We start from the raw sequence: 19,692 nt of genomic DNA, 5'->3' as shown, positions 1-19,692 counted from the left end.
ATTAGTGTTATTTGGGAAAATTGTAACAAAAGAATATAATATGTTAAAGTTACTAATAATTTGAAGGACATGAAATCATCCAAAAATTTTAAATTAGGTTCTGTAATTAACTTCTTCAAGGTTATATTATTTAAAATAGCTGTGTTAGCCAAACATATCTGGAAGAGAAAACTTTTTTCTATTTATCTTTTTCAGGTGCAGTTTCTGCTTTTGTAGAAAACTAGTTTTTTTATTTTTATTTTTTTGAGACAGAGTCTCACTCTGTTGCCCAGGCTGGAGTGCAGTGGCGCGAATTCGGCTCACTGCAAGCTCCAGCTCCCAGGTTCACGCCATTCTCCTGCCTCAGCCTCCTGAGTAGCTGGGACTATAGGCGCCCACCACCACGCCCAGCTAATTTTTTTGTATTTTTAGTAGAGACGGGGTTTCACCATGTTAGCCAGGATGGTCTCGATCTCCTGACCTCATGATCCGCCTGCCTTAGCCTCCAAAAGTGTTGGGATTACAGGCGTGAGCCACCGCGCCTGGCCAGAAAACTTATTTTTAATCACCAAGAATTTAGCTGCATAGCCACTTAACCTGTAATTATGGCATAAGAAATTTATTCTCTTTTTTTCTGTGAAAATGCAGTGTAAGATATGACAACCAGTTTCTGTTATTTTGTCTTCCCCACAGAGATTCTGGAGGAATTACCTAAATCAGAAGCAAGTCAGAGATGCAGCTGTGCAGAAGGATGCTTTTGTTATGGCTAGTGCAGCTGCTCTTCTCCAAGCTTCCTGGCGTGCTCACTTAGAGAGGCAGCGGTACTTGGAGCTACGGGCTGCAGCCATCGTTATCCAGCAGAAATGGAGAGATCACTATAGGCGCAGGCACATGGCTGCTATTTGCATACAAGCAAGATGGAAAGCCTACAGGGAAAGTAAAAGGTACCAAGAACAAAGGAAAAAAATTATCCTTTTGCAATCGACATGTAGAGGATTCAGAGCAAGACAAAGGTAATCTCTGTTACTATAATAATTGCTCTTTTTCTTCTTCCCAAGTACTTTGTTTATACCTCTGCATTAACACTTGTCTAATTTGTATTAGAATTGGTTGTATACAATTTGTCTTTTCCACTATACTGTGATACCGATTTTAACCCACATTGTATTGTCTATAATGGAAGTTAAATAAGGTTTTATTGAATTAAATTGGATTGAAAAGCTACGTGGTCTGTGATCATAACTGCTAAGAATTAACTTTTACATTAGGCTGAATCTTATAAAATTGGCAATATTCAACTGTTGTTACTTTCAGAAACTTTAATTTCACACTTAAAGTTTCACTTTAATTTCACACTTAAAGTTTCACTTTAATTTCACACTTAAATTAAAGTTTCACTTCAATTTCACACTTAGTTTCACTTTAATTTCACACTTAAAGTTTCACTTTAATTTCACACTTAAAATTTCACTTTAATTTGAGGTTTACTTTAAAATAAAGGCATTATTAAAATGAGAGCTTTACTTCTGAATTAGTTTACATTTTGACTGAAATGCCTAGGTACAAGTAATACACTTAATGAAATATCATCTGACTCATGGAAATAGGAAAACTATGAAATGCGCATTCAAGTTAGTTTAAGAAGTACTTAGGTATTATAAAAAGATTTTACAACTCTGCATTTTTTTCTTAAATTCTCAGGAAATATGTTCTTTTCAGTGGTAACTAAGATATTTCTGTAACCCATTTTGTTTGTTCTTATATAGATTTAAAGCTTTAAAAGAACAAAGGCTAAGAGAAACAAAACCAGAAGTTGGATTGGTGAATATTAAGGGATATGGATCTCTGGAAATTCAGGGTTCAGACCCTTCAGAATGGGAGGATTGTTCTTTTGACAACAGAATAAAAGCCATAGAGGAATGTAAATCTGTAATAGAGGGTAATCGAATTAGCCATGAAAGTTCAGTGGACTGCTTGAAGGAGTCACCAAACAAGCAGCAGGAGAGAGCCCAAAGCCAGAGTGGTGTGGACTTGCAGGAAGATGTGCTTGTAAGAGAGAGACCCAGATCCTTGGAGGATCTCCATCAGAAAAAAGTAGGCCGGGCTAAAAGAGAAAGTAGGAGAATGAGAGAACTAGAGCAAGCTATATTTAGCTTAGAATTGCTGAAAGTTCGTTCTCTTGGTGGTGTTTCTCCTTCAGAGGATCGCAGATGGTCTACAGAATTGGTGCCTGAAGGCCTTCAATCTCCACGGGGTACACCTGATAGTGAGAGTTCTCAAGGAAGCTTGGAACTTCTGAGCTATGAGGAAAGCCAAAAGAGCAAACTAGAGTCTGTCATTTCAGATGAAGGAGACTTGCAGTTTCCATCACCTAAGATATCCAGCCGTCCAAAATTTGATTCACGGGACAATGCCTTCAGTGCCTCAAATGAGACTAGCAATGCAGAGCATTTGAAGGATGGAACTATGAAGGAAAAGGTGGTCTGCAGTTCTGAGTCTATTACCTGTAAACCACAGCTGAAAGACTCCTTCATTTCAAATAGTCTACCTACTTTTTTTTATATCCCCCAACAAGACCCACTGAAAACAAATTCCCAACTAGACACAAGTATCCAAAGAAACAAACTATTGGAAAATGAAGACACACCAGGGGAAGCTCTTACTTTGGATATCAACAGGGAAACTAGAAGGTATCACTGCTCAGGAAAAGATCAAATTGTTCCTTCTTTGAATACAGAGTCTTCTAATCCTGTGCTTAAGAAGTTAGAAAAGCTAAACACTGAGAAGGAAGAAAGGCAAAAGCAGTTGCAGCAACAGAATGAAAAAGAGATGATGGAACAGATTCGCCAGCAAACAGATATTTTAGAGAAGGAGCGCAAAGCCTTCAAGACAATTGAAAAGCCAAGAATTGGAGAGTGTTTGGTGGCACCATCTTCCTATCAGTCAAAGCAAAGAGTAGAGAGGCCATCCTCTCTCCTCAGCTTAAATACCTCAAATAAGGGAGAACTTGATGTACTGGGGTCCCTATCAGCAAAAGATGCAGCCCTTGCCCAAAAAGACAGTTCCTCTGCTCACTTACCCCCAAAGGACCGACCTGTCACCGTGTTCTTTGAAAGAAAAGGAAGTCCATGCCAATCTAGTACTGTCAAGGAATTATCCAAGACAGACAGAATGGGCACCCAGCTGAATGTAGCCTGTAAACTCTCTAATAATCGCATTTCAAAAAGAGAACACTTTAGGCCAACTCAGTCTTATAGCCACAATTCTGATGACCTTTCCAGAGAGGGAAATACTAGGCCCATTTTCTTCACTCCAAAGAACAATATGAGTATTCCCCTGTAAGTGAAATGTTTATTTATGTTTATGTATAAATGGGAAACTTCTTGGAGTACTTTTATTAAGGTGCCTTGTTCTGCTCCAACTATTTGTGTAAAGTGGCTGCTCAACTTGGCCATTTTCTCTTTGTAAAAATATTCCCTAATTGTTGACTCTACCATCACCTGCAGTTGGATGTAGTTATACCCTAGGAATCCTTGACTAATCATGAATAGCAGAGTAAATACTGGGTTCCTCCCCATTAAGGGAGAAGCATTTGTGAAGGGCAGTACAGTGCCTATAAACATAGTAGGCATTCACCAAATACTGGTTGCTTTATAGCTGTGAGGTTTAGTAGTCGAAGGTTGTTCGTTTCAGGCTTTAAAGAAGTTAATTTGTTTTGTTACAGCTGTTGGCCTATTTATGGTCATCATTACGTTCATTATACTTCTTTGTGTGTGATAAACACATAACATAAAATTTCCCATCTTAACCATTTTTAAATAATACAGTAAGTAGTGTTAACTGTATGTACATTATTTTGCAAAAGATCTCTAGAACTTTTTCTTCTTGTAAAATAAAACTGTACCCATTGAACAACTCTGCTTTTCCTTGTAGCCCCTGGCATCCGTCATTCTACTTTCTGTTTCCAAGAGTTTACTTTTTATACCTCATATAAATAGAAATGAAATTTTTTTTTTTTTTAAGATGGAGTCTCACTCTGTCACCCAGGCTGGAGTGCAGTGGTGTGATCTCAGCTAACTGCAACCTCTGCCTCCTGGGCTCAAGCAGTTCTCCTGTCTCAGCCTCCCGAGTAGCTGGGACTACAGGTGCACGCCATCATGCCTGGCTAATTTTTGTATTTTTAGTAGAGATGGGGTTTCACCGTATTGGTCAGGCTGGTCTCGAACTCCTGACCTCAGGTGATCCACCTGCCTCTGCCCCACAAATTGCTGGGATTACAGGTGTGAGCCACTGCACCCAGCCCTAAGTAGAATTTCTTTATACTTTTTTAAACTAGAGGTAGTCATGAGAAAAGCATTTTTAAGTGGTACATAAAAACAAATTTAACAAAATTGAAGATACTTGTATTGTCTTTATATTTGGTAGATTCTTTTGGTTCTTATGGGAGAATGTCATCATTGAAATGAAAGGAGGGCTGTATCTTTGGGCTAAAAAAAATTTTACATTAACAATGAAAATAACCTTTTCTCTCCTTTTATATATAACCCAAACATTTAAATGTTCCACCCTTTAAAATTTCTTATGGATTTTAGAGAAATCCTTTGTAAATGTGGGCAAGAGATGATCAATAATATATTTTTCCACCAAGAGTCTCTATTGTATTACAAAGTGCAGTTGAGCTCAATGACAGTTTTAAGTATTATTCTTACCCATTAACCTACAGATTTCCCAGAAGTTCAAAGGCTCTGTGTAGCATATGCATCCATAAGAGAGTGTTAAAAACATATTCCCTGTCATTCTAAGTTTAGTGATACATGGTATTCCATGCATATCTGTAAGTGAGCTCTTTAATATTCTTTAATGTCTGTTAATTATGACATTTATGTGTATGTATGTATTATAGGTGTGTACACTTACAAAGTAGCTGTTGGATCCATGAATTTGTTTTGTAGAAAACAAATTGTGGATTCTAAAAAATATTAATCATCCTTGTGAAATATTTATCTTATTTTTCCAAGATATATAGTTGTAGGTGTATTTGAGCTGATTTCCATTATTGCTTTATTAATGATCTACTTATCTTTAAAATTATTGTATATTAGATTATATTAAACTCTACAGATAAAATTCATACTTTAAATCTCATCCTGTTGTATAAGTAATATTAGAAACATTAACATTTTGTAGAATCATAAATGTTGGTGCTTCTGAATTATGTAGTCCAGTTCTCACATGTTACAGATAAGGTCACTGGGGCCCATAGAGGTGAAATGACTTATTCAAGATCATATATTTAGAGAAATGGCTGGGACTAGAACTTGCATTTCATCGTTAAGGATCGGCATTGGGTTTTATGATTAGAAAGTAATACTAGGTTAGTGTCCCTTTTGTACTGTAGTGGTGATGAGTACACAGTAGTTTTTAACTGTTCATTGAGAAAAGACAAAAAAAATTCATGGTGAAGTCTAAAGAAAATGTTGTGAGTTAAAAGGTTAATTGCAGTGGTCAAGTACTATCAAGATCCTATTAATTGTTGTTTCTCTTTGGAGGATAAATGAAGGTCCAATAGGCTCAACTGTGGCAAGAGAGATTTTGATAGCCAGAAGAGAATCCTTTAGGACAAGCTAGGATTGCTAGGCTTACACACATTGTACATACATTGCTCAAAAAGGGAGATCTCTAAGAAGCCTTTAGCTAGCAAAGATTGCATCTATTTGTGTTTGTTTCAGGCCTATTGCATAGAGGCAAAGGGCAAGATAATTTCTTATGGTTCCTAGACTTTCTTTTATAAAAATTAAATGAAAGATTTTGAATGGAAGAACAATTAATCTACCAACTAGTATCGTAAGTTAGTGTCTAATTTTAGCTAGCACTATCCTTGGAAGTGAGATATGATTCTCAAGGAGCTTACAGTTCTGCTCAGGAGAGATTATCAATATGTTGTTGATGAGACTCATGGTACTGAGTTAATATAGGTAATTGGAGCCATGAAGGTGTAGGTTATATATACTTTTTCATCAGATTCTGGCATCTATTTCTGCCCAGAATTTAATGATCAAGCATTCTCATCATACAGTTACTCAATCAAAATTAAATTTTCATAAGCTAACACTGTAACACCTGTATTGTCTGGAGCATACTTTTAGTTTGATAACAATTTCTTATCCTGCCAGTGTTGATTTTATGCTATTCAACATCAAGCTTTTTGTTTGTTTTTGGTTTTTTTGAAACAGAGTTTCACTCTTGTCACCCAGGCTAGAGTGTGCAGTGGCACGATCTTGGCTCACTGCTACCTCTGCCTCCTGGGTTCAAGTGATTCTCTTACCTCAGCCTTCCAAGTACCTGGGACTACAGGCACCTGCCACCACACCCAGCTAATTTTTGTATTTTTGGTAGAGACGGAGTTTTGCCATGTTGACCAGGCTGGTCTCAAACTCCTGACCTCAGGTGATCTGCCTGCCTCGGCCTCCCAAACTGCTGGGTTTACAGGCATGAGCCACCGCACCCGGCCTCAACGTCAAGTTTTAAAACTCAGACAGTGGATGAAAGCTACAAAGAGAGATTTCAGAAGGCGTTTTCTAACCCAATAGGAACCATCTCAGTATAAAATATAATGAGATCCTCATCACTGGATGGCTATTTTTCAGGTATTTTATAATGATTAGATGGAAAGGCCCCTTGTAAGACTAGTATTCTAAAGATTCAGGGGTTTGGTATTTTCCTTTCCTCATCATCAGATCTATTTTATTTCTTGAGTTTATTCTGCAGCTACTATTCTTAAACATATATCATATTCATAGTGGAATATACCCACTGATCATCAGGACAAGGCCTCTAGTAATTCAGTCATATGCGTAGGTTCAGGATTATTATTACTAATTAGCTAAGCAGAAAATATATGACTTAATTGTCTTGGGAATTGACTAAGATCTGAAAATATTTATGGAATTTGCTGGAAGTCTTTAACCTGGCTGCCATGGGATATCTGCTAAGAACTGAAATGTAATTTCATTGTTTTATTTAAAGTGTCAGCAAAGAAGCCTTAAACAGTAAAAATCCTCAACTCCATAAAGAAGATGAACCAGCATGGAAACCTGTGAAGTTAGCTGGGCCAGGCCAAAGAGAGGTAAGTTTTGAGTCCTGTTTATCTATCTTCTATGCGAAAGAGATGTACATTATTTTGGAAATTATTATGCTTGTAGGTAGAGCACCTCATCTACCCATTTACTCCCAAGTGTTTTTAGAGAAAGAAGCCATGAGCGGAGATTGTTATAATTATGAAGGTGTACTCCAGGCAGGGAATGGTGCCTAAAAACCCAGTTGCTAAGAAAAAGAAGGCAATTTGTGCAAGAGACTTTGTTGACTTATTATGGCAGTGAAAGATGACTTCTTTGGCTATGTAGAACAGTGTAGATTTAGCTTCCATTCTAGTCCTTCATCCAGAGTAATGTATACAGATTCCTTTTGGTCATCCCTGTCACTTCTGCTAGTGGAAAGGGCATGGTTGGGTGGAGGGATATTTCAATAAATTCATGAGCCCTCTGATGTCTTTCATTGGCATCATCTCAAAAAGAACAAAAACCCCAAACATTGTTGTGTTATTTGTTTTATCATTTGGTCAAGCAGGTTGCCAGACCGGCCCATAAAAAGAAAGCTCGAATGGCGCGGACGCGCTCCGATTTCTTGACTAGAGGTACTTTTGCCGATGGGGAGGGGGATACAGAGGAAGATGATTACGATGACATTATTGAGCCCCTTCTCTCCCTTGACCAAGCTTCTCACTATGGGCTAGGGCCTGCACCCAGCCTGGGTCAGGCCTCTCACAGTGACTCCGAAATGGTAATTTTACAGCAATATAAGAAAAATAGCAAGCAAATCTGATGGAAATAGTCTTTGCTAATCTAAAGCTAACCTTCACAGCTTCTTCCCATGTAATGGTTTGTACATGGGAAACCTCAGTGAACACAGCAACTAAGCTAAACCTTAATTTAATAGAACTCAAATAAAGGGCACTTTAAAAAGCTATAAATTAGGCAAAATTAAGATTATTTGACTTGGCACTAATGTAGAAATTTTCCATGTTGTATCCTAAAAGGTCTAGAGCAGTGGTCCTTACATTTTTTCTGTAAAGGGCCAGATAACAAATATTTTAGACTTTGTGGGTCATATAGTCTCTATTGCAACTACCTAACTTAACTACTTAACTCAGCCACTGTATTGTGAAAGCAGCCATAGACACTAAGTAAATAAATGGGCATGACTGTCTTGTAATAAAACTGCAAAAACAGACAGGGGATTGTATTTGACCTGTTGGCCAGTTTACTGATCCGTAGTTTAGTTTACTGATCCTTGGTCTAAAATAATCCAGTAGCTTTTAGCTACAATGCACTTTTACATTTTTTGCCTGTAAACTTTCTTCCTCCACCTCACTTTCCACTAATAAGAAATAAACATGAATTTTAAAACATATAGTGAGCAAAAAGTGTCTTCCTGGACCAACCCAGCCAAATAAAAGGCTATATGTGATGTGAATTTGTATTAATCACACAATATAACATTGGTGTTGTGTTTGAATAAAGCTGCACTATTTTAAGCTAAGAATATAACTATATCATCTTCTTAGCCCAAATCAGGTGTATATGTGGTTTGACAAGTATTAGTATACTGATGGGTATATTAATGCAAAGAGTTTCATTTTGGAATTGTCCTAGAAATATATAATATAAGGACCATATGTCTAATATGAACCAGAACATCACTGATGAAGTAGAGTGAAATAACATTTTATTTCCATGCATATCTGTAACTGAGCTCTCTAATATTCTTTAGTGTCTGTCAATTATTAGAGAAAAATTTTAGAATGGTCTTTATTTGACTCATTAAATATTCTATCTTTGAACTGTTTTAAGCTGTTTGAATTGTCAAAGATCTAATTAATTGAAATTTCTCCTATTGTCCAGAATACTCTCGTTGTTTTTATCTTTTGTTGGAGGTAGACCCAGTTTTTAAGTGACAAAAGTGATGTTTTATGAAGGCAAAAACAACAACAACAAAAAGAGAAAAATGCAAAACAAGTCCCTTGATTAGATAAATGAGTCATTAACCTGAGCCGAACTGTAGGATTATAGAAATTGGAAACATTCTGTGTATCTGATAATATGTATAATTAGAGTCAAAATCTTCAGTGTAGAATAAAATAATAGCATTTTGGAGGTGCCCTGTATTTGAGTTATAAATAAGGAAATATACTGTGTTATCTGATTAACAGTTAAATACGAAATTATGTAATGGAACAAATTTTAATGAAAAGTCCTGCTTTGTCTAGTATACATAGATTTATTTTTTGCAGAAAAACTTTGGCATTTATGACTGCTGTTTTGTTCCTGAGAGTTTCCTTTGTAACAACCCTTAGTCCTTTTGGTGATAGACTTCTTTTACACTGGGAACCTTTACTGAGATGAACCAGGAAGTTGGGCTTTCTGCTTGGAGCATTCAGCTCCTTTCAGTGTTCTAGCCTCTGTTCACCTGCTTGACAGTCACTGCATGCCAGTAGTTGTAGAGCACTTCCCTGCACAGTGTGTTAGTCACGTCCCCAGCTTTCTCATTTCCTTCTCTTTCACCACGAGCTATTTTAGGAACAGGTGGTGGTGCTTGTTTCTGGTGGACACTGCATGAAGAAGCTTTGCTTTGTAGAATATGTGGATAGATACCAGGGCTGGGGATGGGGTGGGTAGGAATAATTTTTAAATGTGTTTCTCTTTTTATTTATCTTGAGAATATTCCATGTTCTAACATTATCTGATATTGTGAAGATGAAGATGTATTGTGTCTAAATAAAATCTACTACAATCTCACAATATTTTCTGGATTTTAAATGGATTTGATTTTCTAGGTACATGGAGTTTTAAAAGCTGGATTTTTTTTTTCTGGACAAACTGATTTTATTACTCTGAAGTGTGTCATTAAATCTTGGAAGAAATTGCTGTATGACCTTTTTAATTGTGAAGTAACTCAATCTAATGGGATAAGGACATTCACAAATGAATTGAAGGAGATTTGAGTTTTTAAATTATTAATCAGTTGTTACCTGCTGTGGGAGGGGAAACAAGTGTAGTAGTTTCCCTCCTTAGTGACTTTGGTGTTTTTTAACCTCTTACTTCAAACGCTGCCGTTTGAATAACTGTTTAGTCTCTATGTGCTGCTCTCACTCCATTTTTATACACACCACATTGGCATTTACTCAAGAAGAATGGCGTTTTCTGCTAAGCAGTTTTTTTTAAGGTAGTTTTTTTTTAGTTTCTATCTTCTGGATGGTAAGTGGGTTAGTAAAATCATTTCTATTCCTTATTTATAGGATTAGTATAGGAAACATTATACTTTTCTCTGTACAGTTTTCTTTTATCATCCCCCAGATTTAAAGCAATCATCTGTATGGATATGACTTCTGAATGGCTCTCGAGAATTTCAATCTTCATTACTTCCAGCATAGTAAAACTAAATTTCTCATTATTCCCCCCAGACTGCTGTCACTTCTTATATTCCTATTTCTGCTATTCTCTGAGATACTCTCTGATCCTTGTCTGTGTTGAATTTTCTTTCTTTCTGATGTCTACTCCATAGACTGCCAGAAAAACCTGTCGATCAAACAAAGCTGTTTATTAGCTTATTACAGTAAGAGAAAACCCACTTTGACTGTGTCTTAGTAATATCTCACAAGGGAGAAGTCAGGAGAGGATATTCATAAAGTTTTAGGACCTGGGCTAGGTGATTTTGAGGTCGGTCTTTCGTGGTAGAAAACTGGTTGTTATTGAACAAAGTTCATTACTTAAGAGTTTTGGATTGGCAGCCTTAAGACAGCAGCCACACTGTTGACTATACACTTAGTATTTATATGTGTATTTTATTCCTCTAAAAAAAGTCAGGACCAGTTTATAGCATTGCAGCTATCTGTTCTTTGAAGATTTGGCAGAATTTTTCTATGAAACGACCTGGGATTTTGTGGTGTGGTTCCTTGATAAGTTTTCTTTTTTTCTTCTAGGGAATTCGGTCTTTTTTAAACATTTTATCTAACAGGGGCAATTTTGGTAAACACTTTTTTCTTACAAAATTATCAATTTCATCTAACTTTTCAGTTTATTTGCACAGAGGTCTGGAAAGTAAGATCTGGGCACAGAGGCATGTGCCTGTAGTCCCAGCTACTCAGAAGGCCGAGGCAGGAGGATAACTGGGGCCCAGGAGTGCAAGGCTGCAGTGAGCTGTGATTGTACCACTGCACTCCAGCCTGGGCAACAGAGCAAGACCATGTCTCTTAAAAAAAAAAAAAAAAAAAAAAAAAAAAAGAAGGTTTGTTAGACCCAAACAGTACTCAGTCTAGGGCTAATTATTCTTGACTATTGAGATGAGATCCTCTCTATACTTTGCCCATTGCCCTGGGAATCATAAATTTACATGCTCTGGCTCTTGGGCCAGACACTATTACTGACACTATTACTGACCTTTTGTGAGTGATGGGCTCAATTACCTTTAATCCTTTCGAGTGATCTTTTTCTTGGTCTTGGATTGTTTTCTCATACAAAGTGTTGATTAGTACTCAAGCTGAATATTCAATGTGGACCTTCTGTAGATCTCTAGAGTTCTATCTTTGTGCTTATCACTCCTCTCCAGTACTCTGTCTTTTGATCTCTAGTCACTGTGCTCACCTTGGACTTTCAGCTTCATGGGTTCCACTTAGAGTCTGTCAAGTTTCACCTGGGTTCCTCCTCTCTGCATCACAGCCTAGAAACTCTCAAGGCAGTAAGATGGGACAAGTGTAGAACATACTTCCTTTTTTTCCCATCCCTCAGGGATATCTGTCCATTGTTTTAAACATTGTGGTTTCATATTATTTTGTCTGGGTTTTTTGTTGGTTTCAGGTAAGAGGGTAGACCAGATCCCTGTTACTTCATCTTTGCTAACTTGAGGTATTTCCTCTTTCTGTTAATAAGGCTATAGTCAGGCAGACCAAAAGGCTAAAGAAAGAATATTATAACTACAGAAAAATGAAATATTAGGAAATGACTTGAATAGATAACAAGAAATTCTCTCCTCAGAACAGGATTGTCTTTAGAGGGACACATTTTAAACAAATGGAACAAGAACTGCCAATGAAAAATCAGGTCACAGTTTGATAGCCTTATAAGTTGTTTATAATTTAGAACATTAATAATGTTCTAAATTTGAATAAATAATGAGCCTTTATTCTGTCATCTTTTGGCTCTTTAAAAATCATTGCATATTCCATCTCTTTTAAATTATTGATTAGATATATGAAGAATTTATAATAGCAAGTTAAGCCATAAAAGTAATCACCTTTTGGGATAAATAAAAGGAGATTTGAAAAACAATACTTAGCATTCTAGATTTATTAGATCCTGCATCTTTTGTCTCTATCTTTAAATGGTTTTCACTTTCTTGCCTTTCCACTTGAGATTCTTTTTTAAATTGTCAGAAAATATGAACTGGTAGATCCTGTTTATTTTCATTGACCAAGTCCTCTTTATTTCAGATTACTTTATATAGAGTTTTCAGTGGGCTCTATTATTTCAATGAATCTCTGAATAATATGAATGTTTTGTGTGTTTTTAAATAGCTCAAGTAATTCTGTAACCCAAATTTTAATTACAGTGCTATCATATATTTACTTGGCATTAAATCTTTCACATATGTAATTATTACAGACATCACAGCGATTTTCGTCAGTTGATGAACAAGCAAAGCTTCATAAGACTATGTCTCAAGGAGAGATTACCAAGTTGGCAGTGAGACAGAAGGCTTCAGATTCAGATATAAGGTATAAAGTATACACAGAGTTAACAGGGGTAATATAATTTTATTTGATAATTGACTATAGTTAAGTACTGAGCTTTTTTTAAAAACCATAATTGATAGGCCATTTTTGAAATTAAACTTATTTACCAATTTTTCAAGAAATGGTAAGTACCTACTGTTTATAGGCACATAGTAGTTAAGATATGTATTGAAGAGAAGAAAAGAACAATTTCCCTCAACCCTCATAAGTTCATAGTTGGGACAGAATCCTGTAACAAAAGACAGATTAACAAGAGAAAAATACGCAAATTAGCGCATACAGTGCATGCACATCATGCAGAGGAAAGGTAACTCAAAACAGTGGTTTAGGAATCTGGCTTATACATTGTCTTCAACAATGAACAATTAATTTTAGAGAAGTGACAAGACAAAGATAAGCAGTTTCAGGCTTCCAAAGGTAACAAAACTGTGGGAAGGTAAATTTATGGGGTAACTAACGGAGTGAAGTTGGTAGATTCCTGTGATGTCATTTCTAGCTGATAAAGGTCTACACTGTCTCCAGTGATTAACTTCTGTCCTTGTTGGTAGAGAGGGAAGAAAGAACACCTTTACAAATTTATATCCTGCTTTTAGGCGAACAGGGGAGTGTAGAGAGCTTTTCTGCATCTACTTCTTAATTGCCTTTAGCTTTAAAATATTTATCTCAAAGAGGAATATTTTGGGGTGGCACATACTGGTTCCCTTCAATATAATGGGCTTTATCTCCCTCTATACTTAGCAGTATGATTTGGGGAAAGTCTCCAAATTGTTATATGACTTATGGTATTTCGTTGTAAAAGAGGATGAGACTAAATAAGATTGAAAATAGGTGCCAGCTTTGGACTTGGATTCTGTTCTGAGGTAGTCATTTTAGAAATGGAACTGAAAAGGCCTTTCAGGAGATAATTCTGTTCTCTTTAAGAGAGCTTATGGAATTTTTATTTTTCAAATAAATATCTTTGTCCCTCATTATGTTGTATAAGCATTTGGGCCTCGCCAAAAACTTACAAGATTATGTTGAAATTTTTCTGGTTCATAACCATATTAAAGACCACTTTTTCACTGACTGTAGAGGTATAATCTAAGGTAACCCAAATCCAGAGCAGGTAATACTAGAAACCAAATATTGAGAAATAAGATGTGACACAGTAGAAGAACATAAATCTGGAAATAATAGATTATATGTATTTAGTTTCCACGTCCTCCCCCACAATTGCTAAAATGACAAAATCTACAAAGGACTCTTCTCCTCCTCAAAAAAACTTAGAAGTGAAAACAACTGCAATAAAACTGTGGAATCCAAAAAGTAAATGGACTTTAAATTTTAAATATGTTAATACATACTAGAAGGCCAAATCCTAATCCAGCTAAGTAAAGCTGAGAAAGATACATCTAGCTGGCTGACCTTCCCCAATTACAGCAGAACAAGAAATTTATTATCTGGAAAGTATAAAACAGAGTATCTCTGGACCTGGAGTTTACTAGATACAATTGAGGGCTGGGGCACACATTTGGAACATAGGGATTTAATGACTGTTTATATACAGAATGTTAAGATTTGCCAGCCTTCTTCATTTCCCATACCCTCTAAGCAAATGGTTCTAAGCAAATGGTTCAAAGAGTTTTGGGGACTTCTGTCCAGCCCTTAAGGAAAAACCTGAATATATTACTATCAGGAGCTCTCCCTGCAAAGTCAACCAACCAGATAACCCTGTAAGGAAGACCATACTTTAGCAGCCCCACCAAGGCACACTAGAGCTTCCAAGCAGCCTCTTTTTTTTTTTTTTTTTTTAACCCTACTTTGAATAATAATCACATACCACTGATCACCATACATTTGAGGAAATACCTTATATTGAAGAAACCAAAATTAACAGATAAAATACATCTTAGAAGAAATAAACTATACAGGGAATAGAACACTTCAAGATAGACAAATGTAACTATCAACAGACCTTTTGCGTAACAAATACAATTGTATTCATGAAACCAAATGGTGCATGAAAGAGAAACATTCATAATAAAAAGAGCTTTGAAAATTAAAAATATGATGAAATAAAGGAGCAACTCAAGAATCAAAAGGAAATTTGAGGACATATCTCAGAATGTTGAGCAAAAAATGAAGAAATGGAAGAGATGGGAATATTAGAGGCTCCATTCGGGAGATCCAATGACCCAATAGTAGGAACTTTGGAAAGATAGAACCAAGAAAACGGAGGATAAATTATTTAAAAAGTAATTCAGCCAAATTTTACAGAACTGAAGGACACAATTTTCCAGATTCGAAGACGCCACTGATTGCCTAACATAATGGATGAAAATAGACCCATACCAAAAGACATGTTATGAAACAAAAGAGACAAAAGGAATCTGTTATAATGACGAAAGTAGCTTTTCAAATGACAACTGCACAGCAGGCAATGAGGGAAACCACTCCAAATTGGAGCAAGTTAGAAGGCTCTGGGAGAGATTTTTTTCAATAAGATGAAACTGATAAAATACCTAATATATTTGAATGTATTGAGAGTTGATACAAATGGGGAAACACGTGGAAGTGAATTGTATGTAGAAAAGTAAGCAAATGAAAAATCAAACAGTTTTCATGAGCAAATTTTAAAAATCCTCTAGAATAAAGTAGATCATTTAGGGAATTACATCCCTCAACTGTGAATATTATTTACATAATAAAAATAAATACTGAATATTATTAAAAGTAAATACTGAATATTGATCTAACTAAAATTACAGTATAGTTCTTTGGGGGCACATGTTTATGGTTAGGACTGGAATGGTGGAACATGCCTAATCATTATCTGTGTCCATGAGTATGATAGTTACAGAAGCACACTAAATATCAGAAGAATTAGTTAAAGCAATTCAAAAGTGTTGCCTCTAGGGAGCAGAAAATGGGGTGAGCGTGGCAGAGAGATACTGTTGTTTTTAGTAAGTCTTGTAGAACAATTTCTCTTTTTAATGTATAAATATATGAATTTAGTAATAAGCTTTTTTTTTTTAAAAAAAAAAAAAAAAAAGAAAGAAAGAGTGCATGGGCTTCAAAACCAGATAGACTTGATTTTAACTTCCATCTCCATCAGGCCTCTAAGCCTTAGTTTGCTCATGTGTAAAGTAAGGATAATACTGTTTATCACGGTAGTTGTGAAATTAGGAATATCATATATAAGGCATAGTACCTGTCACCTAGTACATATTCAAAATTTTTTAATTGAATGATTGAACAGACAAATGAACAGATAAATTAATTTACAAATAAACCCCCAACTATGAGGTTAGAATACGTAATATATGATCAGTAACTACATGCCATTGTTATCGCAAGGTACTTCTTTGATGTATATGATGAAAGCGTGTATAAGCACTAAGAAGAGGCAATACAATATAATAGATGTGGTTCTGAATTTTTCACTCACTGTGAAACTTTGGGAAAGTTACCTAATGTATGTCTCCAGTTTTTCACCTGTAACATATTTATAGTAGTTTGTTAAAAGCAAAGTTGTTACGATCACCTGTTCTTTAAGAAAAAAGAAAAAAGCAAAGTTGAAATTGTAATTTAATTTTGTAAGCACTGTGCCTGGAGAAAGATACAAGTTCAAATAAGTGGCTGTTAATAATACTAATAACTCATGAATGTAAATAGTGACATTAAAGCTTTTATTATGTAATGGTGAGTGGAAAGATTTAAAATGCTATGTGCATCATGATAACAGTGATGTAAAACTTGCCATACTTATGAATAAAGACTGGAAGGAAATGAAAAAAGAAGGTAAACTAATGTTTTTTAGAGTGGTAGGATTATTAGTGATTTCTTTAAAAAGTATTTTCTTTGTTGTTAAATTGTGTATATACTAAATCCAAGCTGGATGGGGGACAAGAATGAAAATAAACCAGTTTAGGAGTTAGAAAACTTGAGTTAGAATTCTAGCTCCACTGCTTTGTGGCTGTTTCATCTTAGAAAAAATATTTAACTTCTCTGGGTTTTGTTATTTCTGTATTCAAGATGTTTCCTCATCTGAATATAGAAATAACAAAACCCAGAGAAGTTAAATAATTTTTCACCTTTCAGGTGAAGTTTAAATGCAAAAGTAAAGATAAATACACTTAATTTAAATGTGAAGCTTAAATGAGCTAATATACATAGAAGATTTGTAAAGCTTAAAGTGATATATACAAATATTATCACTGAGATACTCTAATTTCCATTTTTACCTTTATTTCTTTAAACAGACCTCAGAGAGCTAAGATGAGATTCTGGGCCAAAGGGAAACAAGGGGAGAAGAAGACTACCAGAGTGAAACCTACTACCCAGTCAGAGGTTTCGCCACTCTTTGCAGGCACAGATGTGATTCCAGCTCATCAGTTTCCAGATGGTAAAAGTGACCAAAGGGTGGAACTTGTGTTCATAATTTCTGTTCACTCTTTCTGAAAGTTTGCTATTCCTGTAGTATTCATAATGTCAATTCTGTTGGCTGGATGTTCTAATCCTTCCTTAACTAAAAAATAAAGTTACATTTTTCCTACAATAGAAGTTCCCAAAAAATGCATCACAAAACAATGAAGCAGCAACCACCTCAAAAATGACTATGTATCATAGGTTAGCCTTAATTTTCTAAACTATAAAAATGTAGCCATTATTCATTCATTTAACAAATATGTATTACTGGTTATAACTAATAGCAGCTAATATTTGAGTGCTTACTACATGCAAGGCACTGTGGTAAGCATGTTGTGGTTATTAAGTCAGTTGCTCCTCACAACAGTTTTTTGAGAGTTGGTGTGATTATTATTCCCAATTTATGGATGAGAAAACTCAGGCACAGAGAATTTTTTTTATTAGGCCAGGCACGATGGTTCACACCTGTAATCCCAGCACTTTGGGAGGCTGAGGTGGGCAGATCACATGAGTCCAGGAGTTCAGTACCAGCCTGGGCACATGGTGAAACCCCTTCTCTACAAAAAATACAAAAATTAGCCAGGCATGGAGGCATGTGCCTGTAGTCCCAGCTACTTGGGAGGCTGAGGTAGGAGAATCTCTTGAGTCTGGGAAGTTGACGCTACAGTGAGCTGTGATCACACCACTGCACTTGTGGGAGAAAGAGTGAGACCCTGTCTCAAATAAATAAATAAAAAAGAAAAGTTATTTATTTATGCACATATAGTAACTGGAAGAGCTAAGAGTTGAATCTAGGCAGTCCTGCTCCAGAGTCCACAGTCTTAACCACTGTATTGTATATTAAGTACTTGCTATGTTTCAGTACCTAGCAGATGCCTGGCACTTTATAATAGCTCTTATTTTTCAATTTTAGAGACAAGGTTTCCCTATGTTGCTTAGGCTGGAGTGGTGTGATCATAGCTCACTGTAACCTCTTAACTTCTGGGCTCAACCTATCCTCCCACCTCAGCCTTCCAAAGTGCTGGGATTACAGCCATGAGCCACCATGCCCAGTCCCATAGCTCTTATTTTAACTTTCTGGGCATGCAGCATTACACATTTGAGAAGTACTCAACAGTTAGTTCATCGTTCAGAAAACTGACCTCTCTAAATGGGAAAATTACTTACTCTCCAAGTTATCCTAATGTTAGAAGACTACTGCTTCTTCTCAAGCCCTTTTCTCAGGTATGCCTGAGAGTTTTTAGCTACTATGTAAAGATACCAACTTCTTCAACAGGGATGTACATCCAAGGTGGATATATGGTAATGTGGGTGAAATACCAGCATTGACTAAAATAGAAAGAGGTCCTCGGAAGAAAGCTTAAGGCAGGATAGAACAGACCTAGTTACAATAAGAAACCAAAATCTTCTCATATCTAGGATAAAATAGAGAAACAAGGAGGAAAGATCATCAAGCTTCCCAGAGGGATGGATGGGCTTGAGCTCTCTATGCCAGAGGAAAGAATGGTGGAAAGGTAGTTAGACCCCTGTTTTTGTATCTTATGGCTTTGCCTCTATCAGTTGAGAAATGGATGTGAATCAAACCAATAACAAGTTAAATGAATACTACAGATATGGGAAACTGGGAATTCCCTACTATTGAGTGACTAAGGTTATCAATTTCTTATATCTTGTCTGGTTGACAGTCATCCTTCTAGGTTTTTTATTTCCCACAATTATATTCTTTGCTGCTAATTCTCAAGAAAGAAGTATAAACTCTAATTGAAAATTCATATTACAAGCAGACTTTGTTGTGTGTTTGCTTCATAATGACACATGTATAAAACTTAGGATTATAGCTTTTTATTTATATTTGGAAAAAATGTATTAAGGTAGGCCTTGTTTTTAATGCTAATACGGGATTATGGATAATTTCTTTAGTAAACATTTATTAATAAGAAAGATATTGACTTTGCTAAATAAAATAATTAGATAATATATCTAAGCTGTATAATAGAATTAAAATCAATTGATATATGTTTGAATATAATTGTATCCTGTATCTTTATATTCTTTACTCTTGTGTCATAGTTGAGATTGGGTTTCTCTCAGTTCCTGCCTGAGGTGGTATTTAGCATGTAGGGGGCTACTTTTTTCCTTTATTATCAAAGTTAGTTTGGATAGAAACAGGATATACCATTGGACAGAGGGTAAAGAGCATACACATTGGGAAGACAAGCATGTGAAATGAGAGGAGGTAAACATTCTCATCAAGCTCCAGATAGGGTTTGGCAAATCTGGTCTAGTTCTAAATTGTAATGGGCTACATAGAACCTAATTTCTCTGTTATTGGAGAGAAAATAAATTGACAGTTATTTGGGGGATGTTTAAGAAAATCCTAAATGCTGAAGAGACCCAAGCAGAAGTAAGCCAGTTGAGTTACTTGGCTCCCTAACAGGTTGCCAGCAATCACCAAATGT

The 19,692-nt window shown here is 35.9% G+C and overlaps 1 protein-coding gene across 16 annotated transcripts in view; it reads left to right on the top strand.

Annotated features, from left to right (window-relative positions):
* Positions 1 to 19,692, top strand: part of MYO9A (myosin IXA) — a 311,747-nt gene that overhangs the window by 220,365 nt on the left and 71,690 nt on the right. For 9 of the 16 annotated variants that reach the window (XM_024232451.3, XM_024232449.3, XM_054532836.2 and 6 more), the window contains 6 exons: positions 673 to 992; positions 1,746 to 3,317; positions 7,006 to 7,105; positions 7,603 to 7,818; positions 12,696 to 12,808; positions 17,068 to 17,210. In XM_024232451.3, coding sequence (XP_024088219.3) covers positions 673 to 992; positions 1,746 to 3,317; positions 7,006 to 7,105; positions 7,603 to 7,818; positions 12,696 to 12,808; positions 17,068 to 17,210 — 2,464 coding nt within the window. The remainder of the gene's footprint in view (positions 1 to 672; positions 993 to 1,745; positions 3,318 to 7,005; positions 7,106 to 7,602; positions 7,819 to 12,695; positions 12,809 to 17,067; positions 17,211 to 19,692) is intronic. The other 7 variants (XM_063716708.1, XM_063716707.1, XM_024232454.3 and 4 more) reach the window with 2 other exon arrangements.

This window comes from Pongo abelii, chromosome 16, assembly GCF_028885655.2.
Source record: "Pongo abelii isolate AG06213 chromosome 16, NHGRI_mPonAbe1-v2.0_pri, whole genome shotgun sequence".
NCBI classification, from domain to species: domain Eukaryota; kingdom Metazoa; phylum Chordata; class Mammalia; order Primates; family Hominidae; genus Pongo; species Pongo abelii.
The sequence above is the reverse complement of the archived record's forward strand: the minus strand, read 5'-3'. Positions and strand labels throughout refer to the sequence as shown.